The sequence below is a fragment of the Drosophila simulans genome, chromosome 3R (genome assembly GCF_016746395.2).
Source record: "Drosophila simulans strain w501 chromosome 3R, Prin_Dsim_3.1, whole genome shotgun sequence".
Taxonomy (NCBI): domain Eukaryota; kingdom Metazoa; phylum Arthropoda; class Insecta; order Diptera; family Drosophilidae; genus Drosophila; species Drosophila simulans.
In genome coordinates, this window is record NC_052523.2 from 1,850,174 (window position 1) to 1,876,879 (window position 26,706).

Sequence of the window (26,706 nt, forward strand, 5' to 3'; positions counted from 1 at the left end):
ACTTTGAGAATTGGTCAATTATTGTTATCTCGATCAGATATAAATATAGCTCGAAATTTTAATAGGTCTAAACTGTTGTTAAACATATTTTTACTTGATAGATGAATTCATTATACTCAGTTTACATCGGTTGCAATTTGCAATTTTACAATATTATTACTTATTTTAAGTTTAGGACTGAGTATAATGTGTTAGTTATGAAATGGGTCCCTGATAAGTTAGTAATTTTGTTGCAGCGGAAACCGCATCGACAACATTAATATAATATTTGGGCGGTTGAGGCTATGGCGTATAACGCAGCCCGCCGCTTTACTTCGCACCACGAAGTTGTTGATTGATGGCTGCAAGGCGCTCTTTGTAGCGCTGCCTGTCTTCCTCATTAGTTGCCGTCTTCAGTAGTTCGATGTTGAGCCTCCGGGCGCTGAGCAACTTAATCCGGCGGCCACCCCTCTTCTTTTTAGGTGGCTGCTCCCTCGCTGCAGTCCGTGCCTTGTACTCTTGTATGGTCAAGGGCTTTGGTCCCGCGGACGGATCTACCTCTATTACCTCTTTGATACTTGGCAGATCCCTTTGCTCGACAGGAGCAGGGTGTTCGAACGTCTGCTTGGTAGACATTCGCTGTTGTCATGTGCGGCGCGCCGGTGGAATCCTTTATCCTTTATCCTAATCCTATCCTCGCAGGATGCCGTGCTAATTGCTGTTGCGGCTTACAATGGTCGAGGGCAGTCGTTCATGCAGACGTCGGGTCTTTTCGGCTTGGGTGATGTTGAATTTTCAGTTATTTCTTCATTGATTATTTCTATTTTTGCTGAGTGAGTTGTGGTATTCGGCTTTCTTTGCTGGAGGTTTTCTTTCAGAAAGTCTAATTCGGCAGTTAATTTCTGTGCCGTTGCCCATGGGGGCGGTGTTTTATTTGTATATCATAGCCACTTAATATGTGCTATACCTTTATTTTTGATTTTCTGACATCCGCGTTTGCCCATTACCACACTCTACTCACTCAGTATTTTTGTTTCTTTTTTTCTTCAGTGTCCCGTCTCTAGGTCTCCCGCACTGGTGTAAGGGGCGGCCTGCCTCTCACACCTGTTGTCGCTGTTTAGAATTCCCAAATCAAATCGGCAATATTAGCAGCATTTCCTCAGTAGTCCTCAGATCGCAGGCTCCTGCCTCACGGTCGCCATGTAATAAACCAATATTTGCCACCAATTGAGAACACGTGTTTTCCTTGCAGTTGAGTGCAGCCGTCAGGCCACCTTTTTATTTCTTCTTATCTCTTCGAGTAGCAGAAACGGTTCTGCCTGCTTAACCTCTACAGAGTGTCTAATCTTACCTAAATACTGCGACTGCGCCGCCGTCGACAGCGGCAGAAGAGCAGCGTATATATATATATGTATAAGAGAGAGAGAGAGAGAGCTTATGCGCATATATGGCCAGCGGCCAGCGTGGGGATGCTGACTTAGCTTAAAGCATAAATGGGTGATCTTATATCACGCTCACTTGAGACATTTATTTATGCAATGCAACTAAGTGTTGCTGTGTACTTATAGGTACAGTGTACCCTCGATATATGCACATACTACACTGCACTCGCACACACGCCATTATGATTATTATGTGTGTCCTTAAATGTTGCATTCTGCAGGATGCCGTTGCATAAAGTGGGCGAGAGGCGAGTGCTGGTGGCAGTGCCATAAAATGAGCATCGAGCCACATTTAATAGTAGTACTTAAAGTTGAGAATAGTAAGTACGGGCTGGGTACATTCACAAAAATATACTTTCATGTATTATAACACCTATTTAAGTTGAATTTCAATCTGATGGTTTTGGAAAATTACCCATAATACTTTAAGAATGAATCGTATAAATTAACTAAAAAATGGATACGTAGAGTGTAAGCTCCTTTCTCCGCAATTACGAGTATTTCCTCCACACACATATGCACTATGCTTTCTTACTAGTTCTATGGATTCCGTAGTCCTTTTCGCTTGCATGCGTGTATGTATCTGTGAGCACTAGTGAAACGTGCACACACACACATAGTGCTCGCAGGACACACATTTCAATATGTGTACATTTCACCAGCGGCACTCTGCACATGTGTGAGTGTGAGGGGGTGGGTGTGGGTGTGGCATGAGTAATGACTGCCTTCAGCCAGCGCGTTTCACCATTTCAGCAGTTGAACATTTCAGCATTGGCAGCGCGCTCCAATGTCCTTACACAGACAGTCGTCCGTTCGCTCTGAAGGCTATGCACTCAGGCGAGGTCATAAATATGCGCAGCAGGGTGGACGGGGGAAGGAGGGGCCAGCGAAAGGGAGAGTGCTAGAATGTTATGTAAAGTGTGTTGGCCAGCTTTAAGCGGAAGGCTTTAACGGAGGACAGCACATACCATGACATGCTGGCACTGAGAGAAACGTGGAAAACCAAGGGCCATTTGGAAAACTATTAAGCCCCCAAATAAAAGTGGGATATATTCTTTAAGCCTCACAATGCTGGGTTTTTTTCGCCGAGTGCCATCAGAAAAAAAGGACATTTGCATGGCGAACCGCGTGCCACTTCCGCAAACTCATCCGCCGGCGGCTGGCTGGCTTTCTCTTTGGGTGTTTCGGTTGCTCGGCATTCATTCATAATTGCAGGATGCATTTCGTTTTAGTCCTTTTAGCACCACCCAAAAAGAGCCCTTCCTCTGCGGCAAGGATATCCTTGAGTTGGCACTGAAAAAATATTTGCACTGGCCCAGCTCTTTTATATTTCCTCGAGCCTCGTGGTGTGCTTTGCCACTTGTCGTCCTTTCACGAATTCCCAACGCACAAATGCCCAGCTATTTGGCATAATTGAGCCCGCGGGCAGGAAGTGGGCGGCACTTAATTTAGTTACTCTTCGCCCAGGCTGCACTGTGCACTGTGTGACAGTGTCCACTGTCCAGTGTCCGGCGAATGCAAATTGCATTCACATATTTTAAACGCCCTTCGGGCCAACGGGTCGCATACGTAATGAAATTGACAGCGCGGAAAATCGGAAACTCTAGTCCTGCTGCACAAACTGAACTTGCGACCCAGTGCCAGTATCTACCGTATCCACATCCGTGTGCCTCGATGTGCCGGGCTCTGGGATGCTGCCACAAATGTAATTTATGCCTTAAATGGTGTCCTGCCTCCGCCATGCGGCCTTTGTTTTCCCTTTTCCCGGGGACACGGGGTAAGTGACACATGGACAGGGGCGATCAGCCAGCTAATGCTCTGGGATTGGCTCCATTGAGCCCCGAAACAAAGTGGATTCCGAGTGAGTTTCAGTGCTTTCCCCGCAGTCATTGGATGTGCGCAGTGTCCTTTGGCCTGTGAAATTATTTATGCAGTGATGAATTTTACTCTACATACCTAAGCTTCAAATCACATAAGCAACTATTTATCAAACTACGAGCTATAGATTACCATTCTAACCCAATGCAGGCCTCTCTATTAACTTTAAATAGTTAAGTATGCCCACTCAAAATATATAAGACATAAGGAACTTGTGCAGCTCTTGAAACTCCTAATGATACTTAAGTTGTTTCTGCATTCCAAGGGATATGTCTATTGTCCAAATAAGACACTGTCCAAACATATGTGTCCATTCAGCGGACATCGAATATTTTTAGGGCTTCCAGCTAAATATGTTTTCAAACGAAACGCCACATTGATGAGGCAGTTGGATGGTGCGGGCCTGAAAAGTGAGGGGAATTACGTGAACATGACATAATCAATTGCCCAGCAGCTGAAGGGAAAGCACGGAATTCAGCCCAATTAGGTGTCGGAAACACAGAGTAATCAGGATGTTTGTCAGATAACTAGGCCAATAGTTGAATGCCGCATGGATGATCCGATGTCTGGAGGATCAGCAACAAAGTTACGCAGCTGCGGAGCTCAGCGCATTGTTCTCCACTGAGGCAGGACCCCCAACTTACCTGGCAGGACGATTTAAGGGACAAAAGGCAGAAGGCAAACAATCGGCTGCCGGATAATGGAGCATCCCCCTCGCCCGCTGGCCACTTCACTTGCATTAAGGCCAGCCTTGCCGCAAACCGAACAAAGAAATAAAGCACTGACATTGACAGACTTAGCTAATGTTGGCATGACTCTCCCTGGATTCGCATTTGCATTTGCATTTCCATCTGCATGTGCAAACTTGGTCTTGTCAACTATTCCCAGAGTATAAAAGTGCACCTTGTTACTTGTGGAATGGAGAAAGAGGGGCGTGGCACATTGCTTGAGCCACGCACAAATGGATTAAGCAATAACAAAAGCGCATTACAAGTGGATTTAATTGCAGGCTTAGTTGCCGCCCTGCTCGGCAAATTACTTATACGCACTGTTTGCCCTGCCACAATGTGTCTACCTGAGCGGCGGGTGACCCAGCTAGTTGGTTCTCAATTGCCAGCTGGGGAAACTAACCATGGGTATCAGCATAGTCTCAACACTTCAAGGTTAGACAGCCGAGGCCATATGTACATACATACATACATGGGAAATGGCAGGAGAAAGTAGTTCACAAGTTGAGCCTATGAGAGCAAACATTGATTCATTCTTGTCTACTTGATTGATATATGTGAATATGTGAATGCGTGGGCTCGTTCCTTTTCAAGATAATTTGGATATTCAAGGGCTGCTATCGGGATAATCATAAGCTTGGGTAGTATAAAATTACTTGGGGCATCTGTCAGCTTATAGCTAATCATTCTCATTCCTGAAAACATACGTTTATGCGCGGCGACTACTAAAAGCAAATTTTGAGCGGAACGTTAAACATTACGACGGGGTATGCCCCAATTTGCAGTGGAATGCGAATGAGGCTAAGAATTTTACTGACCAAGAAAGGGCCACGTCCCGCGTAATTAAAACGCCAACGATGACAATTAAAGGTGCGATCTGCGAATGGGGACAACAATAGGTCATCGCATTGCGACTGAGTCCATTGGACAAGTGAACGGATGCACTGAAAATAATCGGCTACAATATGCATTCCCGGCAATATTGCAGCACCAAGAGAAGTTCGCATGTGCGTTAAGCAATTAAAGTAACGACATTCTTTATTGCAGTAATATAATATGAAATTCAGTCAAAAGATCTATTTTAAAATCGTAACCAAACAAAGCCGTGACTACAAATAAAAAGGAAAGTTATGTGGTATCTGCGGTTTCTTATATATCTTCCTTGAAAACATCTGAACAATTGCAAAATTTTTCCGAACTTATGAGTCGTTGGCACGCGAGTCGAAGCCGCAAAAGAAGCACACATACAAACTATCCAGCAGGAGCGTTTTCGCGTTGGAAAAGTTCAGCTTCCGCTACTTTTTTCCTGAATGAAAATGGCGCAGGCAGCGAAAAGCTGTGTTCTCTCCCACGGTTTCATATCCGTCTCTATCTATCTATCGCTCCTCCGTTCTCTGTGGCCAGCTGTCTCGCTCCCACCCACTCGGAAAATATGAAAAATGCTGGAAAAACAAAACCTTGTCAAGGACAAAGCACGCGACACGGCCAGCAAACAGCTGAGCTGCACTTTGTTGTTGTGCGTGCTCTCTTTCCCGCTCTCTGTCACACCCCCTGCCACTCACCACCCCCACCCCCACCCCCTTTGTACTAAAATGAAATGTAGGGACTGCGCATGTTAACTCAAAAGGTTTTCCCTAGGCTGTTAACTGCTCTGGGCTTTCCGCTGCTGTTGCTGCTAACATGCCCACTTCCACGCGTCCATTGATTATCGGCTTTCGCCATCGAGCAAATACAGTGGATCCTGACTACATGGACTCCGGCTCGCAGTGCGAACTATTCGGTAATTTTTACCCTCAGAATCTAAGAATGTTAGATCTAGGGAGTATGTTTTTACTACGAGATATAGTATTATTTGAACTTAGCTCCCTTTTATTATGCTCTACCAAAATATATGTATAATATATATTTACAACTATAAATAAAATATTGTAAACATAAAATATAGTAGCTAATTAGTTGAAAAGATACATAAGAATCTGCATACGTATGTTGTTAAGTTTGTTTAAATGTACGTTAGCTAGAAGATAACTTTACATCTCAGTTTTGATTTCCTTTTTAAAAGGGAAGCCAAGCAAAAAAAAAACTATTTCTGAAATCCTTGTAGCATGAGCACAATTTCTCCTTCACAATGTCAACAAACTCTTTACTGGCTATGACTTTTTGACCAAATTTAAGCGGAGCTCGTGTCAGACCTTCCGGCCCATTTCCACAATGCAAAGGCTAATTTTGGGCTGTATAAAATAAGTATACTATGTAGTTGGTTTTATGAGCCAGTCAACGACTTTCACGTCTGACAATATAGCTTCTTGATCAATTCATCTGAAATATAATTTGGTATTTATGGTAAACTAATAGTACTCATAAAAAAGTCGTTTTATACATATAAGACAGACCTGTTTGCATATGGTCACGTGTGTTTTAAATTGTCGGTAACTCTTGGCTTTAATAAACCAACTTCTTTCTTTATCAAAGCCCGATCTATTCCCATTGAAAGCACTGAGCAATGTCTGCACTAAGTGCAAATCTGTTGGCTGTGCAAATGGCTTTCAATTTCGCTTAATGTGCAAGTGGAAACCGCAAGCAAACACGAAAACCACCGCACTGCAATTTGCAATTTGAATGCATCGCTTTGACCACCGCCAGCAATACTTTAAATACATCAATTCATTCAAAATGTCAACTTGCAGGACGACGCAAGGAAAGCAGAAGGCTAAGGATATGCGAAGATGCAATGGAATACGTTTACAATCACTCTTAGCCTTTCCAGCATTTGATTAACATTCATTCGCACAAAGAATTTGTCCTCTATAATATTATTATTTCAAAGCTCAAGATCATTTCCCTTCAGAAATCCGGATGAAGTATACTCAATTTCGTCATTCTCTCGCTCCTTACGGCTAAGATAAAAATCTCATAGTTTTAGTAATGTAATGTGATGGCACTGCAATAGTCCCGACTGAAGCGAAACTCGAGCGAAGTCCTTTCAACTCCTCCACTTTCCCCAACGAAACCGGTCAAATGGCGATGGCTGACCGGAAAATGGCTAAGATACTTCAGGCTGAAGTCCTGCAGCAGTCGAGGAACAACAAGGACAATGGCAGGACGAAAGCCACCGCTGGAAATGACGGCGACTTTGTCTTCGTCGTCGTCGTGGGCGGTCAACAAAGCCCGGTAAAAAAGCGCGCTTAGACGCAGAAACAGTATACGTAATAACAATGGGCGACAACAAAGTGTGCAGCGGAAAAGCGGGTGGGAGGAAAATGCACACGAAGAATATAACAACGGGCTTGGGGCCAAATCGGATTTGTACATGTTTTCAGCCATCAATCATTTGAAGCTGATTGAAAATTCAAAGAATAAATATTATTGCAAATGAGAAAACATTTTATTGCATACCTTTCAACGCACTTAAATTGAAAAGCAAAATGAGAAGCAATTAATTTAAATCTAAAGGAATCTAATCTTTTTATTTTGTAAAGCCGTAAGCCAACGTAAGCCGAAAATGTTAAAATTTCTACCTCGCACTCCCGCTAGCTGACTAAGGGGTATCAGATAGTCGCGGAAATCGACCAAAGCGTTCACTATCCTTTCGTTTTGTAAAAAAATTAGGGATATAAGACTTTGTCTTATTCTTAAATTATTTAAATTTCGATTCTTTATTGAATTTATATACCATAACATTTTTATCAACTAAGAAACTGATTGGTAAAAGGATCTTTCTTTAGAAGTGGTCCTTATTCCTCACCTATTCTTTGCATTGACGGATGATAATCGTCTTGGGAGCCCTCAACAAATCAATCAAACTCTTTTGGGATACCATTTCCCCTTCGACAATAAGATATTCAATCCGGAGCCTCGACAAGATGATATTGGCCATTTCGGGTCACAAAGGTGGCAAGGAGCGGAGCCAGAGATGCCGAGAGGCAAGTGGGAGTGGCAGGCGAAGGGCGAAAATGCGGCGGAAATACATGAAAAGAGGGAAAATAACGAGCAGCTGCGTGGGCGACGCTCAAGGAAAAGAGCAATAAAACGGGGGAGCCGAAGAAAGGTCCGAAAAGAAATTAACAAAGTTGGGGCACAAAACAGAACGCAAAACGCCAAGTGTGCGGTTATTAAATTTCGCAAGCAATTGACTTGACCAAAAGAAAATGGGAGGTGGCTGGGTGGGTGTGCGCCGATAATCGATAAATGTTGTGGAAATTGTAGCGCTGGGAAATTGCTACACATGTTGCAGCTGATGGCAGAAACTCGCTAAAAGTGAACAGACGATGCGGTTTCAGGTTTCAATGGCAGTCGGTTGTTTGGTCGAGGTCAGGCCCAAAAACAGATGGATTCCAATAAAGTGCGGTGGTGGTAGCCATTAACCCAGTGATTAAGTGGGGAAAATGGGAACTTCTAGACATTTTACTAAATTGAAGAAAATAAACAAGATTTTGAATTTCATTCGGCTTACATTGCTTCGACTGGTTGCTTCTTGGCTGCTTTCTGAGTGCGTGTACCTCAGACACCGCTGCGTATGCGTAATATACTTTTGGTAGTAACTTTCTCGTAATTGACACCGAAACTGCTTTTGGGCTCGGGCCCAATTGACTAAGCACACAAAGGATATATCGAAATCGGGGAGTTGCTTTTCTATAATTTTTGGATGCTTTTTATATTTTCTTAGCTGCTGTCGCTGTTAGTCGCACACACACACACATGAGCACTCTCTTCTCGCACACTCACACAATCACTGAGATTTATGTAACACACAGCTGGGGAACCGAAAAAACTGTGCGAACTGGCCAAAACTAAATACCGTATTCGTTACTAAGCGTTTTTCGAGCTTATTGGGCTGCCATTTTGTTTTTTTTTTGGGAAAAACCTCGGGCTTAAAATTCTTTGCTCTTTTTTCTCTGTTTTGATTTGTATTTGTTGGCCTTTCTGATAGAATCGGCTGGCGCTTCTGGTTGCCCAAACTTGCACGCTCAACTGTCCACGATGTACTGTGCTAACGGTATTTACGTCGCTCCAGCCAACAGGGCCGAAATACATGGCCAAAAGAGAGAGCGAGCAACTCTCTCTTTCCGCTCTTTCGGGGCAAACATTTTTTTTAGTCCGGCGCTTTTAACAGAGCCTCTGCATCTTTTTCTAAAATTATTTTTATAATATTTGACTGACAAATTTAAAATTGTTATAACTCAATCGGTATTTATTACGAAAAGTATCTTTTATTTTGTTTTGCCAAATTTGTAATTATAATAACTTTTCTTTCATTTTTTTAAATCAACCTACAGATGTCAAATGCTTTACACGGCAAAAAAATAGTACAAAAAAAACCCAAATAAATTAGCTTGACCCAGATTATTGTACATATTTATTTGAATTTCTACAATTCTATTCAAGTATAATTATTTTAAGTGGCGCATTTAGAAAATATACCGCCGATGGAAAACACAAATATCTTCGCTCTTCGAAACATGTGCCCCATTTTTTCGCCTTTTCCAACAGTGTCTGTAAAAGAGTGTTGCATACTGTTAAGGGCGCCTGTCGTGTCTAAAAGGCCCGCTGTGAACTTCAAAACTTAGGAACGATTGTTGTTGTCATCAAACTTTCACTATCACGATTCCATAGGTATGCGCCATAAATTTAAGACTCTCTGGCTCGCCTCTTCCCGTGAACTTGCGCAGTGCGCGGGCGCAGAGAGACGGCGTTTGTTCTTCTTTTTGGCGGATGGCAGGCCTTTCTGGCCACTTGGGGGCTTGTTTTCGGTTTTCAATGTTAAGTGCGTAGGAGGCGCCACGAGTGAGAGTGAGCGAGAGGGAGGCAGGGGCGGACCAGGAGCAACGGGGCGAATGCGCAACGCCAGCGATAACGGCCACTGGAGACGACAACAGAGAGACAGACAGGCGAAAAGGGGGCGAGGGTTGGAGAGGAGGCTTAAAAGGCGTGTGGCAAAGCTGAGCGGACCCACCTGGCTATTTTCACGTCGACGATTCTGGCTTTTTGCCAATGGCAGCAAATGCTAATTATTCACAATAGAATTAGCGAAATAGGCAGAAAGCAGTAAGGATCACTCAAATCGTCGGGTAAAAGGGTTGGACTTTGATCTCTGCTCGTCGTGATCGCTGTGAAATTTCTATCGATCAATCAACTAATATCCTATAGTTCCAATCAGGAGTAATTGTTTTATGCTTGCTAAAGACGAGCTTTTTTTGAATTATATATTCCATAATATATTTATATAACTTTATGTATTTACATACATATTTTGTAGAAAAGTTCTTGTTTTGTTATACGTTTGTACTTCGTTCATAGTATTATCATATATTAGGCAGTGACTAAGTGTCTTTAAAACATCTAGTTAAAGTGAAACCTTCACTATATTTGAATATTAAAACGTATGGATAGATTTCTAATCGTACTCCAAGTTACTTTAAGATGCACAGTGGTTTCCTCCATAGGCCGAAAAAAAAATTAAAGTCCAAACTTTTACTTTAAATGTATCAATTGTACCAATTTAAATTGGTCTAGCTATTCAAATTTATTCATGTTTTTGTTTTGCTCTAACTGTCCGCTTCAAGAATAGCATCGAAAGAGACGGCATGATATCAATCGAATATGAGCAACTTGCAAGTGAACCTGTCCGTAAAGTCAAAAAAAAACCTTAAAAAGTATATTTAAAAGAAGTATAGTATATTTAAAAGAAATTATATGTACGACGTTCTGTGTTTTCCGTAAATTAGTTTTGTGTTTAGTATATAGTTGCAGATTTTTTTGTTTATGTTTGCTATCTTTCGTTGGAGGTTTCGTTATCTCCATTTCCACTTAACTTAATAATTCTTTTTGTATAGTGTTTATTAACATTTTAAAATTAAGAAAACTTTTAATTCAAGTGTATGCTTACAAAGAGAAGTTTGAACCTTTTGAACAGACTTCTATTGAGCTCTGATCCATTTATCACTGGTCAAAGAAAACTTCCATGCAAGCCCAAGTCAAAGCTTTTAAAATTAGCCATTGATTTACATCTTTTTAAGTTATATAGTGTTTCACCTTGTACATATGCACTTATATATGTATTATATATATATTTTTTTTAATTTTGAATAATAACCTACTCGGTCCCGTACTCGGTTCCGTACTTATTCTAGTGTCTTTGGAACCACTGTGTGATGTTTGGCTACGACGTAGGTCAGGGTACGCCGGTTAATATGCAGAGCGTTTTGCCACTCGTCCGTATACGTACGTATAAACGTATAAACGTACTTTTCGTTTGGAATTGTGCGGCAGAGGGACAGGCGTCACACTCGCAAACAAAAAAACATCGCAGCATTCAAACATTTCGTGTCAATCTGTCAGTCACTCAAGCATCGAGTCCCTTCCCCTATTTTAAGCGCTTTAAACTTTGCCCGCTGTCGATTAAGAGAAATCGATAAGGGAAAACATTTCCCTTTTACATATATTATATTTATTATCATAGGATTGCTATACACTTGCACATTGATGCATGGAGAGAAAGGGGTCAGAATTTTAAGTTTTATTTGCAGAAAGTCCCAACAATATTAAATGCCGAATAGTTTCGCAATTGGATGAGGAAATAGTTGATTAGTTGGCTTATGAGGTTATTTCCCTATATCTATACCGATCTATATAGATCCCTTACCTAAGCCTAATGTATATTTTTTATAGTGTAGCTTCGCCCCAAAATGTTCTGTTTATTATTGGTCACATAGGAAGCACAATACAAAAGGATACGATGAATACAAGGATGGGCCGCTTAACAATGGAATCCGGGGGGAGAAAGGGGATGTCCTGTGAGCAGGGACACATCCTTATACATATGTGTGTATGTATGGGTAGGGGTATGAGTGAGTTTGGCGTTAACGCGTTAAGGGTAAATCAATAAACGCGCAGAACGGAAGTTATCAACACCTGTAAGGGATAATTGACGTGATATTAAATGGTATGTTGCCACAGCAGGTGGCAGCAATGCCGATTTCATTAAACACATAAGCCCACTATGTTGCATTAAATTGTGCGCTAATTGATCAATTTTAAAGGATTGTATATAATGTTAACACGTTCATTCCTCTAGCAATATAAACAAATTGAAGAAGATTTATGTACTAAGCCGAGGAAAAACATTTGGTTCACAATATAAAGTTTAATATGCTCAAATGGTTATAAAAACTATAGTGTTGAATACTCTCCGATACTATGTTGTGGTAAAATGACATCGTTGACAGCTATATTCTTTCCATATATGCTATTTATGACATTTTATTGACAGTCGAAAATGATTGCTGTACTTAAATTCCAATCAGAAATAGTAAAGCAGTGTTTACAGGAAATGACTGAGTTGAGGGTTCTCTTCAGATGGTGGATCGTTCCAAAGATTTCTTGCTGGGGCAACATCGCTCATCGGACGAGTAGAACGAGTATCCTTGTTTCCATTTCTTATTTGTGCCAAATGGTTACAAGGACAACCCGATTATGAGAACCTATAAACGACTGTGCGCTAGGTTGGGTCTGCTAACACTTTGACCTTACTGGGCCCACAATCAGTTGGGGTTACGGTGATGGGAAGGAGGCGGAGGCAGAGGCAGCGGAGGATGAGGACATGGCCCGGAGGATGAGCAGACAAAGCGTTGACAATGCCCCAAACAAAAGAAACACAAAACAGACGAGCAGATAATGGACGTGACGATATCGGGGCAGCAAGGGAGCGGAAACCGCGAGCAATGGCAAAATGTATTTACATAGCTTGTATGGTCGGGATAAGCCCCATTGTTTTATGCATGCAAACAAAAACATCCGAAGGACTGGGGAGCACCTTTCGCGAAATGCGAGTGACGCCCTACGGCTGCATCTGCAAGGATACTTCCCGAGCTTCAAGCTAAAGTGCTGCCAAAACGGCATGGGTTACCTTCTTTTGAATGGGAGTTCAAAGATATCAACCTTCCACACTCACGCTGAGTGTTTTCCGCCAAATACAATCTTAATCATCAATAAGTTTTTCCTAGTAGAAAAGTGACACGAACTCGCAGCACTTGGCAACCTACGCAAGTCTTGCATCTCAGCATTTGTTCAGCACTACCTGAAATACATACATTTGTATTATAGAAAGAGTACCATTGCCTTGAAGTACCCGTTTGAAATATAAAATGGTAAAAATAAACATATAAAAGGCAATTGTACCTTTATAGGATGTTAAAAGTCTGCATAGCCTGCCACTGACAGACAATAAAACAAAGTTCTAGAATATTTTAGAAAAGTTAGATTGTCACAGATTTAGATTTAGATTCAGTTAGATTGTCTCTACCATAAAAAGGGCTTTATATACGCCCCCTTTTTTTGCAATGCGTTGACGCAAACTAGTCTAAGCAGAATGAATGCCTTTATGCAAATTGAACACGTAACTTTCGATGAAAGCAAATCTGAAAGTTTCGAAGTACCCTGAGTTTAAATAATTTTAATTTCATGGTTTGCTTTTGGGTATTCAATAAAAATTCAACTAAGTTATAAATTACAGAACTAATAGTAGTACGAAACTGCAGCCGTCGATTCCCTTAGGAGCACTACAGCTCCGAGTGGGCGTACTCCTCGTGCGTTGAGCTCTTCTCCTTGGGCACGATGAAGAGGCCCTCCGCCGTGGTCCAGCGCGTTCCGTGCTGCGGCTTGTGGACGCCAACGATTTCCATTTGGCCGGAGATGGGTCTGCCGTAGGAGCGGCCGGACATGCCCAGGTACATGCCGGTGTCGATGTGGCGCAGCCTTACGTGGGCAGTGCGCATCCAGTTCTCGTTGGAGCAGACCACCTCCCAGTGGTCGCCGGTGTCGCCCAGTCCGTCCGTTCCGTAGGCGGACACCTCCTGCTCGCCGGAGAGCGGCGACGAAAAGTGGTGCGAGTGCAGGTTCTTCTTGGTGGACAGGTGCTCCAGTCGCACGGTGGATCCGCAGGCGATGGGCTCGCCCCTTTCGCACAGCTCGCCGGTCTGCGCCTTGATCACCCAGTGGCTGTTCACGTCCTCCTTCTGCTCCACGCCCGTCACCGACTGCTGCCCGGACCCAGATCCGTACTTGACGTCGTGGGAGTGCAGGCGGAAGGCGTAGTCCGAGTTGAGCAGCTTCAGGATGGAGCCGCAGGTGACCACGTTGGATTCTGTGGCTGTTTCCAGCAGGGTCAAGATGGAATACAAGATAAGCATTAACGATGGCCACGAAAGGTTCAAGAAGCGGGGCGGCCAATCACAGAAGACCACATAGACGCGACTTGCTTCAGGTCGCAACTTACCGGCTCCCCTGGAAATGCTGCCCACCAGCGCCAGTCCTGTAAGAAGTAGTGCGTGCTGCATCGTGTCCTGCTCTAGTTATCCTATCCTAACCCGTGGACCTAAGTCAGTCAATCTGTGCCGGCAATTACGGTTGAAATCAGCGTTGAACACGCAAACAATTGGTTTTTTTGACGGTGCTGGTGTGACCAGGCGGCGGTAAAATCCAAATTATGGAATCACCACAAAATAATAAGCAAAATAATACTAATTATAAGCTGGGTGTTGCTGTAACTTATTCTATAAACGAAAACTTTAAGCTTGATATATTTAATAAATGTTGAAAAGAGGAAAAATATGGTTAGTCTTTTCAGAAACCATTTTCCGAATTTGACATCTCAGATTTGATGCTACGTCAAGAAACTTTCTTTTCTTTATTGATTAAAAATTAAATAAAATGCATATCATGAAAGAAGTATTTATTTATTAAATATGTTTTTTAATATTAGCCTTAAAATTAAGTGCACCAAAAGGAACTAGTTCGGTGAACGATAATTTGTTAGTATTTTCTGTACACCAGTCAAGTGCGGTCACTCTGCGAAATTGCAAGGAAATTTTCTCCAATAAAACGCAAGAAAACTGAGGAAAATTGAAATTAAAGAAAAATTAATGGCACACAAGCGCCTGTTCGTCTACGCGGTGCTTCTGGCGATATGTTATTTGGTTGGCGTGACATGGGTAAGAAGCCAAATTAGCCACATCCCGTGACTGCCCCACTAATCCGCTCGCATTCCCCCCAATAATCAACAAAGGCTGAGACTGCGGCGCAGACATTGCCAGCGATCGGCACCAACAGCAACAACAACAGCAATGCTCAACCTGCTCCAGTGGCTGCCCCTGCAGCTCCAGCGGCTGCAGCTCCACCAGCCAAGCAAGTTCCAGCTCCCAATGCGGCCCCTCCGGCAAAGGTCATCGGCCAGCCTGTGTCCGCTGCGCCAGGCAAAAGTTCTTCCAATTCCAGCAGCACAACCGAGTGGTAAGTGGCAGTGCACTGGCGGAAGTTGCCGGATGTAGTAACCAAATCTGCAAACTTAAAGCCTATTCCATTTGAGCAGTTTTAAAAGTGGCACTGCACTTTATTGAATAATTTACGTTGTTTTCGAAGGTTTCATAAGAATCAGCTGAAGCAATGATAAATGTATAAGGCATCCTGATTCCTGTCATTGAGCTACACTTCAGTTGTTCTTTTATTAAGATGGAGTTCTTAACAACCTGCTACACGTTACCATTTCAGCGTCTGTGCCGGTGCCCTGCTGCCCCGCTTGGATGCCAATGGCAAGGAGCTGCCCATCTGCGCCGAGTGCAAGTGCTCCCATGTGGCGAGAAATACGACGCTGATAAAGGTGGGCCCATTCGAGTGTGCAAAAGCCGTCCGTACTTAACCAGCTCTCTTCTCTATCCAGGTCGTGGTCATTATTGTGATTTGGATCATCTCCATTTTAGTGATATACATGCTCTTCCTGATGTGCCTGGACCCGTTGCTGAACAAGCGAGTGAAGGCGAACTACCAGGAGCACACCAACGAAGATGTACATAACAAGCTTTCTAGATACAAGGGCATTCAGTATAGCCTCCTAGTTACAGCCCAAGGCGAAGATGATGAAGATGACGATGTTGATGCCGATGCGGCTCAACTAGTTGGCAATAAAGAAGCACCACTCTTTTGAATAGATTTTAATTTCCACAACCCCCTTTGTTTCATTTTGCGTTTTAGATTTTGTTGACTTTCTAACCCACACCGCCACTTCATTAAGACACTAACTAACACAGCCAGATCTTGGATCACCTAGACTAATTCCAAATTTCTCCACCCCTTTCTAACCAGGACGAACCAACGCCGCCCCTGCCAGCCGTCAACAACCAGGAGCTCAGTGCCAGAGCCAATGTCCTCAATCGTGTGGGCCACCAGCAGGACAAGTGGAAGCGGCAGGTGCGCGAGCAGCGACGCCACATCTACGACAGGCACACCATGCTAAACTAACAAGGGGGTTTGCAGCTGGCGGAGAGTAGAAGGAGCATGGGCGACTTAAGACACGTATTCCAAGCAGTTATCCTTTGCGAAATTCCCCTTTGGATCAAATTGATTATCTATATATTTAGCCAGATTTTATGTTAATTAAATTATGTAACCAAAATATTTTTGGCAGGTGTGCTTGTATTTTAATTAATAAGGTAAATAGCGGGAGGAATGAACCAACAGATCCACTGAAATAAAATTAATTGAGGGTTTAATTTGGAAAAATAAGGAACGTAAGACCGTAAAAGTGAGTCCAAGGTAGAAAAACTCCTCTCGGCTTTAGTTTGATGCCTATTTTTGGTTCTTTCAGAACAGATTAACGCAGCTACAAGACGAAAGATTGACTCCAAGATAGTTTTTATCACACCATCGCCCTTTGCATATAACTACCAGAACTTGAAATGTATTATTTTCAGACACATTTATTTTTAATAAATCATGTAACCACATATCTTTAGAAAAGTGGTTTTTTAATGCAAAACCGCCGAGCTAGACCTAAACTAAGTTCATTCAGAATCGGAGACTCTAGTATCCCTTAATGGTTTCGGCGAATGTCCAGTTTTCGTTAACCTGGAAGGGCCCCTCCACGCCGCATCCGTTGACGCTGCATACGCCCACAGTGTATTGGGAAATGTTGCGAGTATCGCGGTAGTAAAGCACCTCCATGCATGTGCGGATCTAGAATATAAGAGAAATGGTAGTTAAATAATAAATAGTCCACATCAGAGTTCGAAGTTACTTACCAGTTCGGAGGCTTCTACGGCGGTAAAGTCCCTGTCCTTGGGCTTCTTCTCACGGACCAGCGGAATGGCCAGATGGCGGGCAAAACCAGTGGCCACCACGTAGTCCTCGTAGGAGCGTCCACGGAGATCCACATTGGCGAGGTACGGAGTTCCCTCGTTGTCCACGCCGCCGACAACCACGTCAATGTAGAGGGGGTTCATGCGCGAACGACGGTTGTAGAGCACACGGGTCATCCAACTGGCCAAGGACTTGGGCTTCATCTCGATGTTGTCGTCGCAGCACTGGTCCTCGATCATCTTCTGGTCGATGTTGCGCTTGATGGACTGGATGTCAGCGAAGTCGCCGCTGCCGCCGAGCAGGATGTTCTTGTTTATCTTGAAAACGCGCTCAATGTTCTGGTAGCGTGCCATGGATCCGTAGGACACAAGGGTGTCCGCGGCGAGCATCACGCCTGAGTCGTAGCGAATGCCCAGCACGGAGGTGCCCGTGGTGCTGAAAGCACTGCGGAATAGGAAAAGGTGTATAAACAAGTGGTACATCTACAAGATATTCCCAGTTCCTACGTGCTGTGATTGGTTCCATAGGGTCCCACTGTGGTCAGCTCGCGCGGCAACTGCTGGACCGGCGTCTGTCCGCCCGTGAAGTTGTAGAACGCGCCGGGAGCGGGTCCGTTCTGCCACATGGGCTGTGCCAGGCTGTTGTAGTTGTTCAACATGGTAATTTATTCGGAGACTGGAATAGTGCGAAACTTTGAAATGTTTGTCGCTGCCGGAGAATGACGGGCACAAATAATATCAAGAGTCAGCGCAGTGTGGACAGACTGTGAGCGCGCGGCAATACCAATGTCGGCCTACGGTACCTAAAAATACCAGACATACCAAAGATGAATACACTGTTAGTTTGGTCACACCTTTCGAATGAAATTAATTTGAACTTTAATTGATTACTTTTTAACGTTTTGTTAGATGTTAATATTAACAGAAATATAAAACAATAAAAACCACGCTACCTGTACTGAACATTTTTTTTAACTTTGTCTTTATAATCCTCGTTTGCTAATACAAATCAATTGATATTGTATAAAAAAAAAAGATGAGAAAGAAATTTAAGAACTTTTCACTCAATTAGGATTAAGACTCATGTATACCCGTTGCTTCTACGGTATTTACTACTCCTTAAAACTAAACATATGTTCAGTTAACATATAATGAGTTCAGTTAACATATAACGACCATTTGCTTTACTTTATTTTAAGGCGTTCAATGAGAATCGAGAGAAATAAATGAAACTGCCGCTTGGAAATGATCCTGGTCAATCTAGGAATCCAATATCTCAATTTCCCTTCGCATGGCGATTTCCCATAGCTTTTTATGCGGAATAAGGTACTCATGCTGATACCTCAAAGGCCAAGTAATTTCTGTTTGTATTCATATTGGTGGAGACAACGCACATGTTCCGGATTAAAGTTGTTTTTGATCATAATATAATAACTATTATTATTAAAAATTAATAATATGGAATTATAATTTGAATACATATAAACACATTTTTATTGCCAGTATACCAGTACACAATTTGTAAATATATAGGTATGTGCATAATGCATCCGAGGGGAATGTTTCGGTTGCTGCCGCATCTTTCAGATGCCATAATACAGTCGATAATATCAGTTTCTTTGTTGAGCTATGCTAAAAACAATGACGGGGAAACCCGCTCTTTAACACGATACATATACGAATAAGGATACCCTACGCAAAACTAAGAGCTACATGTCACGGCCAACGATTGATGCTAATTCTATGGGGTTAAAGCTTCTAGTCCTTGCAGCAGCAGTAAACATTGTCGCTAGAGCTAGCTGGGGTTGTGGGCGTGGTGCCGCCCTTGAGGGGCTTGCTGTAGGAATGGGGACCCCGCATGAAGACCTCGATGAGCTGACAATGCGATCTGCAAGACACGGAACGGTTAATGGGCGATTTATTGGAGATAAGGGTACAACTAACTCACCGCATGGTTATGTCCAGGTCGGTCACCACCTCTCCATCACAGTTCCAGCTGGAAAACTCAGTCGAGGAGGAGTGGGCGGCCATTTCTTCAGGCGGTGTAATCGGCTGACAAGACCCTGCCAGGCTGTAGTCCTCCTCGCTGGCAGAAAATGTTCTGAATCGGAATTCCCTTGTGCGATATACCTCTACAAAGGGCAAATTGCGCTGCAATGGGAAAATGTTTTTGAAATACTTATTTGGTTTCTACGATCCTAACTTGGTGGACGTCAAAGGAAATGGACGGCTCTTATAAAAGAAATTTTCTTTTGGAAGTGAAAGTTGAATAGTTTTAATAGTTAGTACTCACAATATCACCGCTTCTGCCCGCCGTATTGAGCAGAAATCGCACGTTGTTGAGCAGTGAGGTCTTTTTCACGAGAATCAGATCCAGGCAACCATCACCCAGGTGACTGTAACGGGAGATGCCGTTGGGACTCCTGGCGCAGGCGCAGGTGATGTTCGCGCCGCAGATCATAAAGAAATTGCCCCGCACAACCTTCCACTGATCGTTGCCGAGGTTCCTCATTGATGAAATGGAGCCAGTGGGCAATCGAAGATTGCCTGGACGCGGACGCGGCCTCAGCAGTGCAGCTTCACTGGCGGCTAGATGAGAGTCCTCCGTTTCCACCTGCTGACTGCGCTCCGCCTCTCTGGATTCCTCTTGGATGAACAATGAAGATCGCTGCTCCTGTATGCTGCTAGCGAAGCTGCAGCGCTGGCAATTGGCATAGCAGACAGATGGCACTGACTCTCCCAGCGAACACACGCTGTCCGGACTCTGCGGAACGTCCTCCAGCGGCGTGGTTAGTAGAAGATCGGGCTCTTCCAGCATTCTCAGTTCGGCGTCATAGCCGCGATTATTCAGGAAGGCCTTGACGCCACTGTACTCGTACCGGCGCGGTCCCATCCAGCGGTAGTTCTCGCTCTGGGCTGCCACATCGCCCAGGTACCCGTAGCTCAGGACACTGGCACAGAATCTGAGCAGGGACTGGCCATTGCTCACACTGCACACATCCAGGCCCCGATGCTGGCCCAGAATCACATGGATGGCCGCTGTCCTCACATCCGCCGTGCCGTGCATACTATAGGCTATGGTGTCGGTGCTGCCGGCGGGAATCACGCCCACTGGCAGAGCCGGCCTCGGAATGTATGGTGGCCGCTGTTCGTCCAGTCCCAGCTCCCGCATTTGCCGGAATATCAGTCCGTTGATGACCTCTGCTACGGTGCCATCGCCTCCGACGCAGCAAACCGCATCGTATACTCCCAGATCATGGCTCAGAAGTATGTCCTTCACTTGGTTTGCCCTCTGAGTCGTGATGCACGTGGCGTCCACGCCGGCGAGCTGGAAAATAGGTCTCACATGGCGCTCATAGGTCTGAGCTCCCGCCTTGCGACCCCCATAGGGGTTTATAAAGACCAAAAGGCGGCGCACTCGCATCCGTGTGGGGGAGGAGCTATGCAGACGGATTTGCAGCTCCTGGTCCCACTGCCTCACTATGTAGGGATCCGAGTTGAAGAAGGTGAGTCTCCTTAGCTCCCACCGATTGCAATCCGTTTGGGACTTGCTCAGCCTCATGGCATAGTTGATGGTCAGGTACTGACTGGTTGGCTTCCCTGGCGCAGCATCGCCACTGCATCCGGAACTGCGTTCCGAGCCTGGCGGCGAAGGCGGTTTGAGGGAGCTCGCCTTGGTGTCCCCGCTCCTTATGCTAACCACGTCGTCCAAGTGGAGCACGTGGCTTTGTGGCCCATAAGAGCAGATTACGCCCGGTTGAGCGGGCGAGTCCGGCGGCAACGGTGCCTTGGCCTCGTTTCCTTGGGGCGAATGCTTGATCTTCTGCAGACGCTCCCACACCAACTGCTGCCCGTGCAGCAGCACCCTGTAGCTCTTCTTCTTTAGCTGGAAGTTGTTCAGCAGGACATCGTGGGCGGAGGCGGAGCAGGGCGTGAACTTGGAGGCACTCGTGGAGCTGACGGGGGCCACAAAATCCCCGGCCGAGGTGGACGACCGCCCTGCTGGCTGCTTGGTCTGCGTCATCTTGACTGGCCCTCGTCTCCGTCTCCCGCTATGGCGTACGCTTTGTCGGTACTAAGAGAAGAAAACAGGTTTCAGTTAGATATGCAGTGAAACTTCATCAGCACAAACTCAAAAAGAAACTACACCCTTAGTTTGGACCCTTAGAAAAGGGGTGCAAAATTATAACAAAGAAGATAGTCTCGATTTAAAGTAGCTTTCATATTATGGCGCACATGATCAAAGACGACTTCTTCACTTCTTTGTGTTTGGTAAGTTCAACTTGAAGAAGTACTATACTGACAGATTTGGTTTAAGCAAGCCTGACTGTACTTAAAATCGCAGTAACAAAATGAATGAGTGGAGGAGGCAGTGGAGTTGGGGGTCGGTAGTTGCTCCTCACAATAAATCTGAGTTACGATGCTCCATTCTCTTTCCCGTCGATGTTCGGCCTTTGTGACTTTAGCAGTTCACGTAGAGGTGGGCCCTTCTACTCTTAATTACTTACGGAGAGGTGTCGATGATGAAAATTGAACGGAAAACGCAGAGGGGACTGTGACAGACTCAATCAACTGCACGGAGTCATTTTCAAACCTCTGCCACGGTCCTCCGCATCTGATGGTTTTTGTCATTAGCATAGACTCGTGAATATTTTTGAAGGAAAACACAGAAAATTAAAAAAATAAAAGGTTCATTCTATGAGTTTATGGTTCACTGACCATAAAGTTATCAAGAGGCGATGAAATAACAATGTAACTACGAGATAACGACTCATTTTTAGGATAATGATGAATAATTGAATAGGCCATTAGTAAAAGTATAATAGCAAAGCCAATTGTGGAAATGTATCATAAACCCTGGCAAAATATCGCAACAAACTCACTGCACACATATTTTTTTAGCCTGAGCTTAAAGTATTTTAAATGGTAAGTTCGCTTATGATTCATAAACCGATAAAAAATAATCGCTGGTAATTAAAATGCCAGTAATTCCGATAAGACTCCAATGAACAAGCGTTGCAATCATAAATTAATATAACGAAAAACATTTTAAGGATTGGCTTCTACCAAAAATAAATCGTTTATGAACCTCAATTGAATCGCGGCCAATTCCCCTTGCAAAATAGGTTTTGAAATACTTCTCAAAGGGTTCTATTTGCCTTTGTTGGTGGGTGTTCAATGGCAGATAATTGCACATGTTCAGAAATTATAGCTATACATTTTATACGTATGAACATTGCGCGATTCGTGTTCATAGCTCGCTGAACTGAGCAACCAGGAAAATGCGCAAGTGTAAGAAACTGGTTTAAATTGTATGCCACTCAATGGGAGGGGAAAACCAAAAGTACAATGCAGTAGATAGCAGCCAAATGAGTTGAATGAACTCTTGATTGCAGTTTTGGAGGCTTTGAGCAGAGAAAAGCGTTCGTCAGTTTGAGATAAACAAAGATCGAGATGAACGTGGCAGAAGCAATGGTTATAAAATACTTCTTAAAGTACTCAACAACTGCAGTGTGAATCATGGCGCACTTGGCCAGAACCAAACTGGTTCTGAACTCAATTCACGTTCCGATCGTAAACTTTACGGCACCTCATTTACTAACAATGAACAATTGCTTTGAACTTGGCCAAAGCGAAAGAAAGCCAGCAAGCTCCAGAGAATTCAATACAAACATCTCTAAACAATGGGATAAACATCTCCGAGCAGAGTTCTTGAACAAATGAATCTCTCTATATTTCACAACAGCGGAGAACAGTGCCAAAAACACCTTCAAAAATGACTAACTTATGCAAATTACTCTTTAGTTAGCTGACTAGCGAGGCAGACTGTGTTGTTGCTAATTGGAGAGTCGCACGCATTTCAGTGCCCGAAAGCAGAACTCGCACCAACAAGCCAACAAAGCGCGTCTCACGCGGCGTATGAGCGACGAATCGCCCCAAGGTCAACGACGATCACCGACGGCACCCAGAGCACGCAAAATCGGTCTCAGAATCGGACTCAAAAAAAAAAAAGCGGACCGGGAAGCTGTAGTCGATTCCGTGGCACTTGGAAAACGGGTTCTGCCCGGTCGAGTTGCGTGCAGCCGGCGACCTTCGCCTTGAATCGCTCGAGAGATCTTGGCCAGACAGCAATAACCGGCTGTTGGCCATAATCTGGCATTAAAACAAACCACCTCGGACCTTGCCCACATTTGCACCCGAGCTGCAGGCTGGCCAAAGTCGCATTTCCTAGCTTTGAATCTTGACATTGACGGAGGAGAACCGCTTTTGAGTTAGCTATGCTAAGTATGGCTAGCCAAATTGTTTGTTTAATTAATTTTGCGCAGGTACCTAAGATATATTGCTTGCAAAAACAGAAAACTTGGCTTTAGAAGTATATTAGCCTTGGCATTGAATAAAACTGCAATTAGCCATAATGGTAATAATAGTTTTATTTGTTTTCTTTTATTTCTTTCTGGCTAATTAGCTGCCTTTGCTTGACAATTAATTTGTTTGCAGCATTATACTATGTTGAACTTTAAAATTTTAGATTTATATAGTACCAAATTTTATTTATATATCTAGATCATTAATTCATGAGGTAGAATTTGGCTCACATTCACAGCCCAAAGACCATTCCTCACACCATTTATAGAACTTGCTTATTGGCATACTTTCCCCTTTTGAATGCCAGAATTCAATTAACTTTTAATTCTACTCTCTCGATAGAATAACACAAGCATGTTCTTCATAAATTAGAAACAAATCAACAACAAAATACCAACATATATATTTAAAGTAAACAAATACTCATCTCCCACTTGTGAGAGCAAATCATTCATAAAACAAATCTGATGAACTCAAATGCCACTCAACCGAGAACAGAGAAGCAGACAGAAACATGGGGCAGTGCGTTGATTTATAAATTTAATAAAATATGTACATATTATAGTACCAAATTGAGGTACAAATCGGTACAAATGGTGCTAAAAAAAGCGGAACACGGGGAAATCGAAACAATTTCCCCTGGGCTGTAATGGAATAATAAATGTTGATTAATTAAAACAAGCCCTTTTGTGTTACTGATTCATTTTGTGAATTAGCCTCAACTGCTTGCATGCTGCTAATTGCTGCAAGCACGAAGGCGATCTGTTGGAACAAAGTGTCATCCTAAATGAGTGCTAAGTGGTTTGTATTTTGTACTTATTTCGTGAAAACCTCTCGTTTTTCGCCCTCTAATCTGCACTGGCTTATCGGCAACTCAAACAATAACAATCGAGTGCTTTAGTACCCTATGTGGATGTATAGACTAGGGCTATATCTCGCCAATTTGTACCCGCCTCATGACACGTTGTACAAAACTGGACAGCACTACAGATACAAACGTTTATTTAGTATATGCAATACAATTATAGGGTCGATAAGATTGATGACATCAAGTCCCGGTTAACTTGAAACGTGGGAGTTAGTGGGCCGGATTTTACGTATGTACATACATATATCAGAGCTCTGAAGGCATAATCAATACTTTCGTTTATCTATAGACCGAGTTGTTTATCATTTATATGCCTGTACCTTAAACAGAACTAATAGAGCTGTGTCCGATTTAATTTAACTTTGAGCTCGTTGACTCACTCGAATATCTAAGAAGCACATGACAGCAGTAATTATTTAACAAAGCAAAAAATTCTAGTACATGTAGGTCGATGTGGAGAGTGAAAAAACACACACATAGCGGAAATGTGTACTAAATTCGAGCGGGTAAATTGATAACCAGGCATAAGAGTTCGGTTGGCAGGAAAAGGAAAAGGGGAATGTTCTCGGTATAGATATCAGTACGAAATACAAACAAACAAACCAATACGTCAATCTTTAACTCCAGAACTACTGCCATTATTAGCATCGGCAACCCCACACTATTTACCTCGATTCACCCTTTTGGGCTTTATTCAATCTTGACCCGCTTTATCGCTGTCATACATCAGCCCACGTCTGACCTTTTCGACGGTGCACGCAGCTCACAGCCGAAATAGCAAAAGCAGAGCTACAAAATATTATAAATAACGTGGGGCGAGTTCCCTTTGACACGTGAGGGGTCATTATTCAGTGCTATAGCGCAGATGGTCTGCTAAGATCAAAAGAAAGAGGTACACGAATAGGTTTTCAGCCAATTCCCAGAATGAATTGTTTGGAATCGCGTTTAAATCCTTTTGTTATGTTAAAATAAACTATTAGTATATGAGTAAAAATGAATACAAAGTGGATACTTATTTATGAGTTGCTATTTACTTGCAATCTATGCTTAGAAGATCATTAAATTATCATTTATAATTTAGTCCATAGAAGTAGAAATTTTATTCCCAATTAATAAGTAATAAGTATCGCAGCATCGACATCGATACTTTGCACCCCCAAAACAATAACAGTGCACACATACACCGAAAGATCCCGGTTCGCTCGCTCTAGCCGCCAGTGCGCCGCAGTGCGCCAGAAGAGGATAGCGCCAGGGGAGGGGGGCAGACAGGGACAGCTGTCATTTCCATACTCCGGGTGCCGTTATCGCAACGCAATACAGCTGTGGAGCAGCAACAACTCAGCTGTTGACAAGAACATGTGTGTATACAGGCGTAAGGGTGTGTGCGTGAGTGTGGGGGTATGTGCGTCTGGCTTGAGTTCTACGTTTAATTCCAACTTGGGTGCTCGTGCACCTACTTATTCTCGACCCTATTCTCGTCCATATTCTCGTTCTTCCAATTGGAGTGCCGGCGTAAACTGGTCGGTCTGGTTGGGGAACTCACCTGGTGGCCAGGTAGGTCCGTTTATCCATACAAACACGGCTGCACTTTCGAAGCCGTTGCACTGTTTTTCCGTCTTTTTATGGGGAAATCAAGAAAACTCGATACGGATGTGCATTGCAGTTTCGCACACTTGCACTTTTTCGCTTGCACACAAACACATGCACACACACAATTGGAAAATCGGCGACGTGCAATTGGAGCTAATGGCGTTTCGGCGTCTCCCGGTTTGCCGTTTTGCCACACTTTCCACCCCCTTTTCGATGGAGCACAAAGAATTTACGAGAACACCAGAAATGCAATTCCGTGGCCGTTACAAAAAACACAGGCGGACAAATCGAAGCGAAGTGTACGTCCGCTCGCCAGTGTGACCGCACTGATAACTGTGGAAATTACGGGCAGACCACCCGAAATGATTAAAATACCAAATAGTTTGGTTTGGGGTATTCTCAAATCCGACGACAACCAGGGCTGCATTAAGATTAACGGCATCTTCACCCAAAAATAACTGTGCGCGTAATACAGAAAAAAACCACGCAAATAAAGGAATATCTAAAAATTTGCTCTTTCCCAACAGTCATCCATGTCCAAATGAAGTGCTCGGCCACACATTGTGGCTCCAAACGCACATTCCACATCCATTAGGACCTACCTTAGTGGAAGAGCTATTACGACTGTCTATCCACCAAACTTTTAAAGTCCGTATATGTCAACCTAAAAAAGGAGAAAGGAAACTTAAAATGTTAAGAATTGTTTTATAATCAGTTATTTTCTCACT

The 26,706-nt window shown here is 43.5% G+C and overlaps 5 protein-coding genes across 7 annotated transcripts in view; 1 reads left to right on the forward strand and 4 right to left on the reverse strand.

Moving 5' to 3' along the window:
• The window catches only part of LOC6726786 (TLD domain-containing protein 2), an 80,472-nt gene extending 71,434 nt beyond the window's left edge, over positions 1–9,038 (reverse strand). For 2 of the 3 annotated variants that reach the window (XM_016175970.3, XM_016175972.3), the window contains exon 1: positions 8,481–9,038. The gene's annotated coding sequence lies outside the window, so the exon portion shown is untranslated. The remainder of the gene's footprint in view (positions 1–8,480) is intronic. The other variant, XM_044923233.1, reaches the window with a different exon arrangement.
• Positions 9,039–13,458: 4,420 nt separating this feature from the next.
• LOC6726793 (stromal cell-derived factor 2) lies at positions 13,459–14,594 on the reverse strand. Its single transcript, XM_002102165.3, has 2 exons — positions 14,301–14,594; positions 13,459–14,174 (listed from the first exon to the last, which is right to left on the reverse strand). Exons 1-2 carry the CDS (start codon positions 14,359–14,361, stop codon positions 13,585–13,587), a joined length of 651 nt encoding a protein of 216 aa, XP_002102201.1. The 5' UTR covers positions 14,362–14,594; the 3' UTR covers positions 13,459–13,584.
• Positions 14,595–14,683: 89 nt separating this feature from the next.
• On the forward strand, positions 14,684–16,474 carry LOC6726794 (uncharacterized protein CG1161). The gene is made up of 5 exons (XM_016176127.2): positions 14,684–15,015; positions 15,090–15,313; positions 15,572–15,680; positions 15,741–15,866; positions 16,163–16,474. The coding sequence occupies exons 1-5, from the start codon at positions 14,947–14,949 to the stop codon at positions 16,316–16,318; spliced, it is 684 nt and encodes a 227-aa protein (XP_016033295.1). The 5' UTR covers positions 14,684–14,946; the 3' UTR covers positions 16,319–16,474.
• A 284-nt stretch (positions 16,475–16,758) lies between these two features.
• Positions 16,759–18,017, reverse strand: LOC6726795 (proteasome subunit beta type-4). The gene is made up of 3 exons (XM_002102167.4): positions 17,662–18,017; positions 17,098–17,599; positions 16,759–17,032 (listed from the first exon to the last, which is right to left on the reverse strand). The coding sequence occupies exons 1-3, from the start codon at positions 17,811–17,813 to the stop codon at positions 16,880–16,882; spliced, it is 807 nt and encodes a 268-aa protein (XP_002102203.1). The 5' UTR covers positions 17,814–18,017; the 3' UTR covers positions 16,759–16,879.
• A 601-nt stretch (positions 18,018–18,618) lies between these two features.
• Positions 18,619–26,338, reverse strand: LOC6726796 (ceramide kinase). Its single transcript, XM_016175964.3, has 4 exons — positions 25,932–26,338; positions 19,448–21,229; positions 19,103–19,305; positions 18,619–19,042 (listed from the first exon to the last, which is right to left on the reverse strand). The coding sequence occupies exons 2-4, from the start codon at positions 21,176–21,178 to the stop codon at positions 18,913–18,915; spliced, it is 2,064 nt and encodes a 687-aa protein (XP_016033296.1). The 5' UTR covers positions 21,179–21,229; positions 25,932–26,338; the 3' UTR covers positions 18,619–18,912.
• Between the last annotated feature and the right edge of the window lie 368 nt (positions 26,339–26,706).

Coding starts and splice junctions, on each gene's coding strand:
- LOC6726794 (XM_016176127.2), top strand. CDS start 14,947: ATGGCACACAAGCGCCTGTTCGTCTACGCGGTGCTTCTGGCGATATGT. Junction 15,016..15,089: donor ATTTGGTTGGCGTGACATGG/GTAAGAAGCCAA, acceptor TAATCAACAAAG/GCTGAGACTGCGGCGCAGAC. Junction 15,681..15,740: donor GAAATACGACGCTGATAAAG/GTGGGCCCATTC, acceptor TTCTCTATCCAG/GTCGTGGTCATTATTGTGAT.
- LOC6726796 (XM_016175964.3), bottom strand. CDS start 21,178: ATGACGCAGACCAAGCAGCCAGCAGGGCGGTCGTCCACCTCGGCCGGG. Junction 19,306..19,447: donor CGGGCAGAAGCGGTGATATT/GTGAGTACTAAC, acceptor TTCCCATTGCAG/CGCAATTTGCCCTTTGTAGA. Junction 19,043..19,102: donor GACCTGGACATAACCATGCG/GTGAGTTAGTTG, acceptor CGTGTCTTGCAG/ATCGCATTGTCAGCTCATCG.
- LOC6726795 (XM_002102167.4), bottom strand. CDS start 17,813: ATGTTGAACAACTACAACAGCCTGGCACAGCCCATGTGGCAGAACGGA. Junction 17,600..17,661: donor TATGGAACCAATCACAGCAC/GTAGGAACTGGG, acceptor CCTATTCCGCAG/TGCTTTCAGCACCACGGGCA. Junction 17,033..17,097: donor CCGTAGAAGCCTCCGAACTG/GTAAGTAACTTC, acceptor CTTATATTCTAG/ATCCGCACATGCATGGAGGT.
- LOC6726793 (XM_002102165.3), bottom strand. CDS start 14,361: ATGCAGCACGCACTACTTCTTACAGGACTGGCGCTGGTGGGCAGCATT. Junction 14,175..14,300: donor CAGCATTTCCAGGGGAGCCG/GTAAGTTGCGAC, acceptor TGCTGGAAACAG/CCACAGAATCCAACGTGGTC.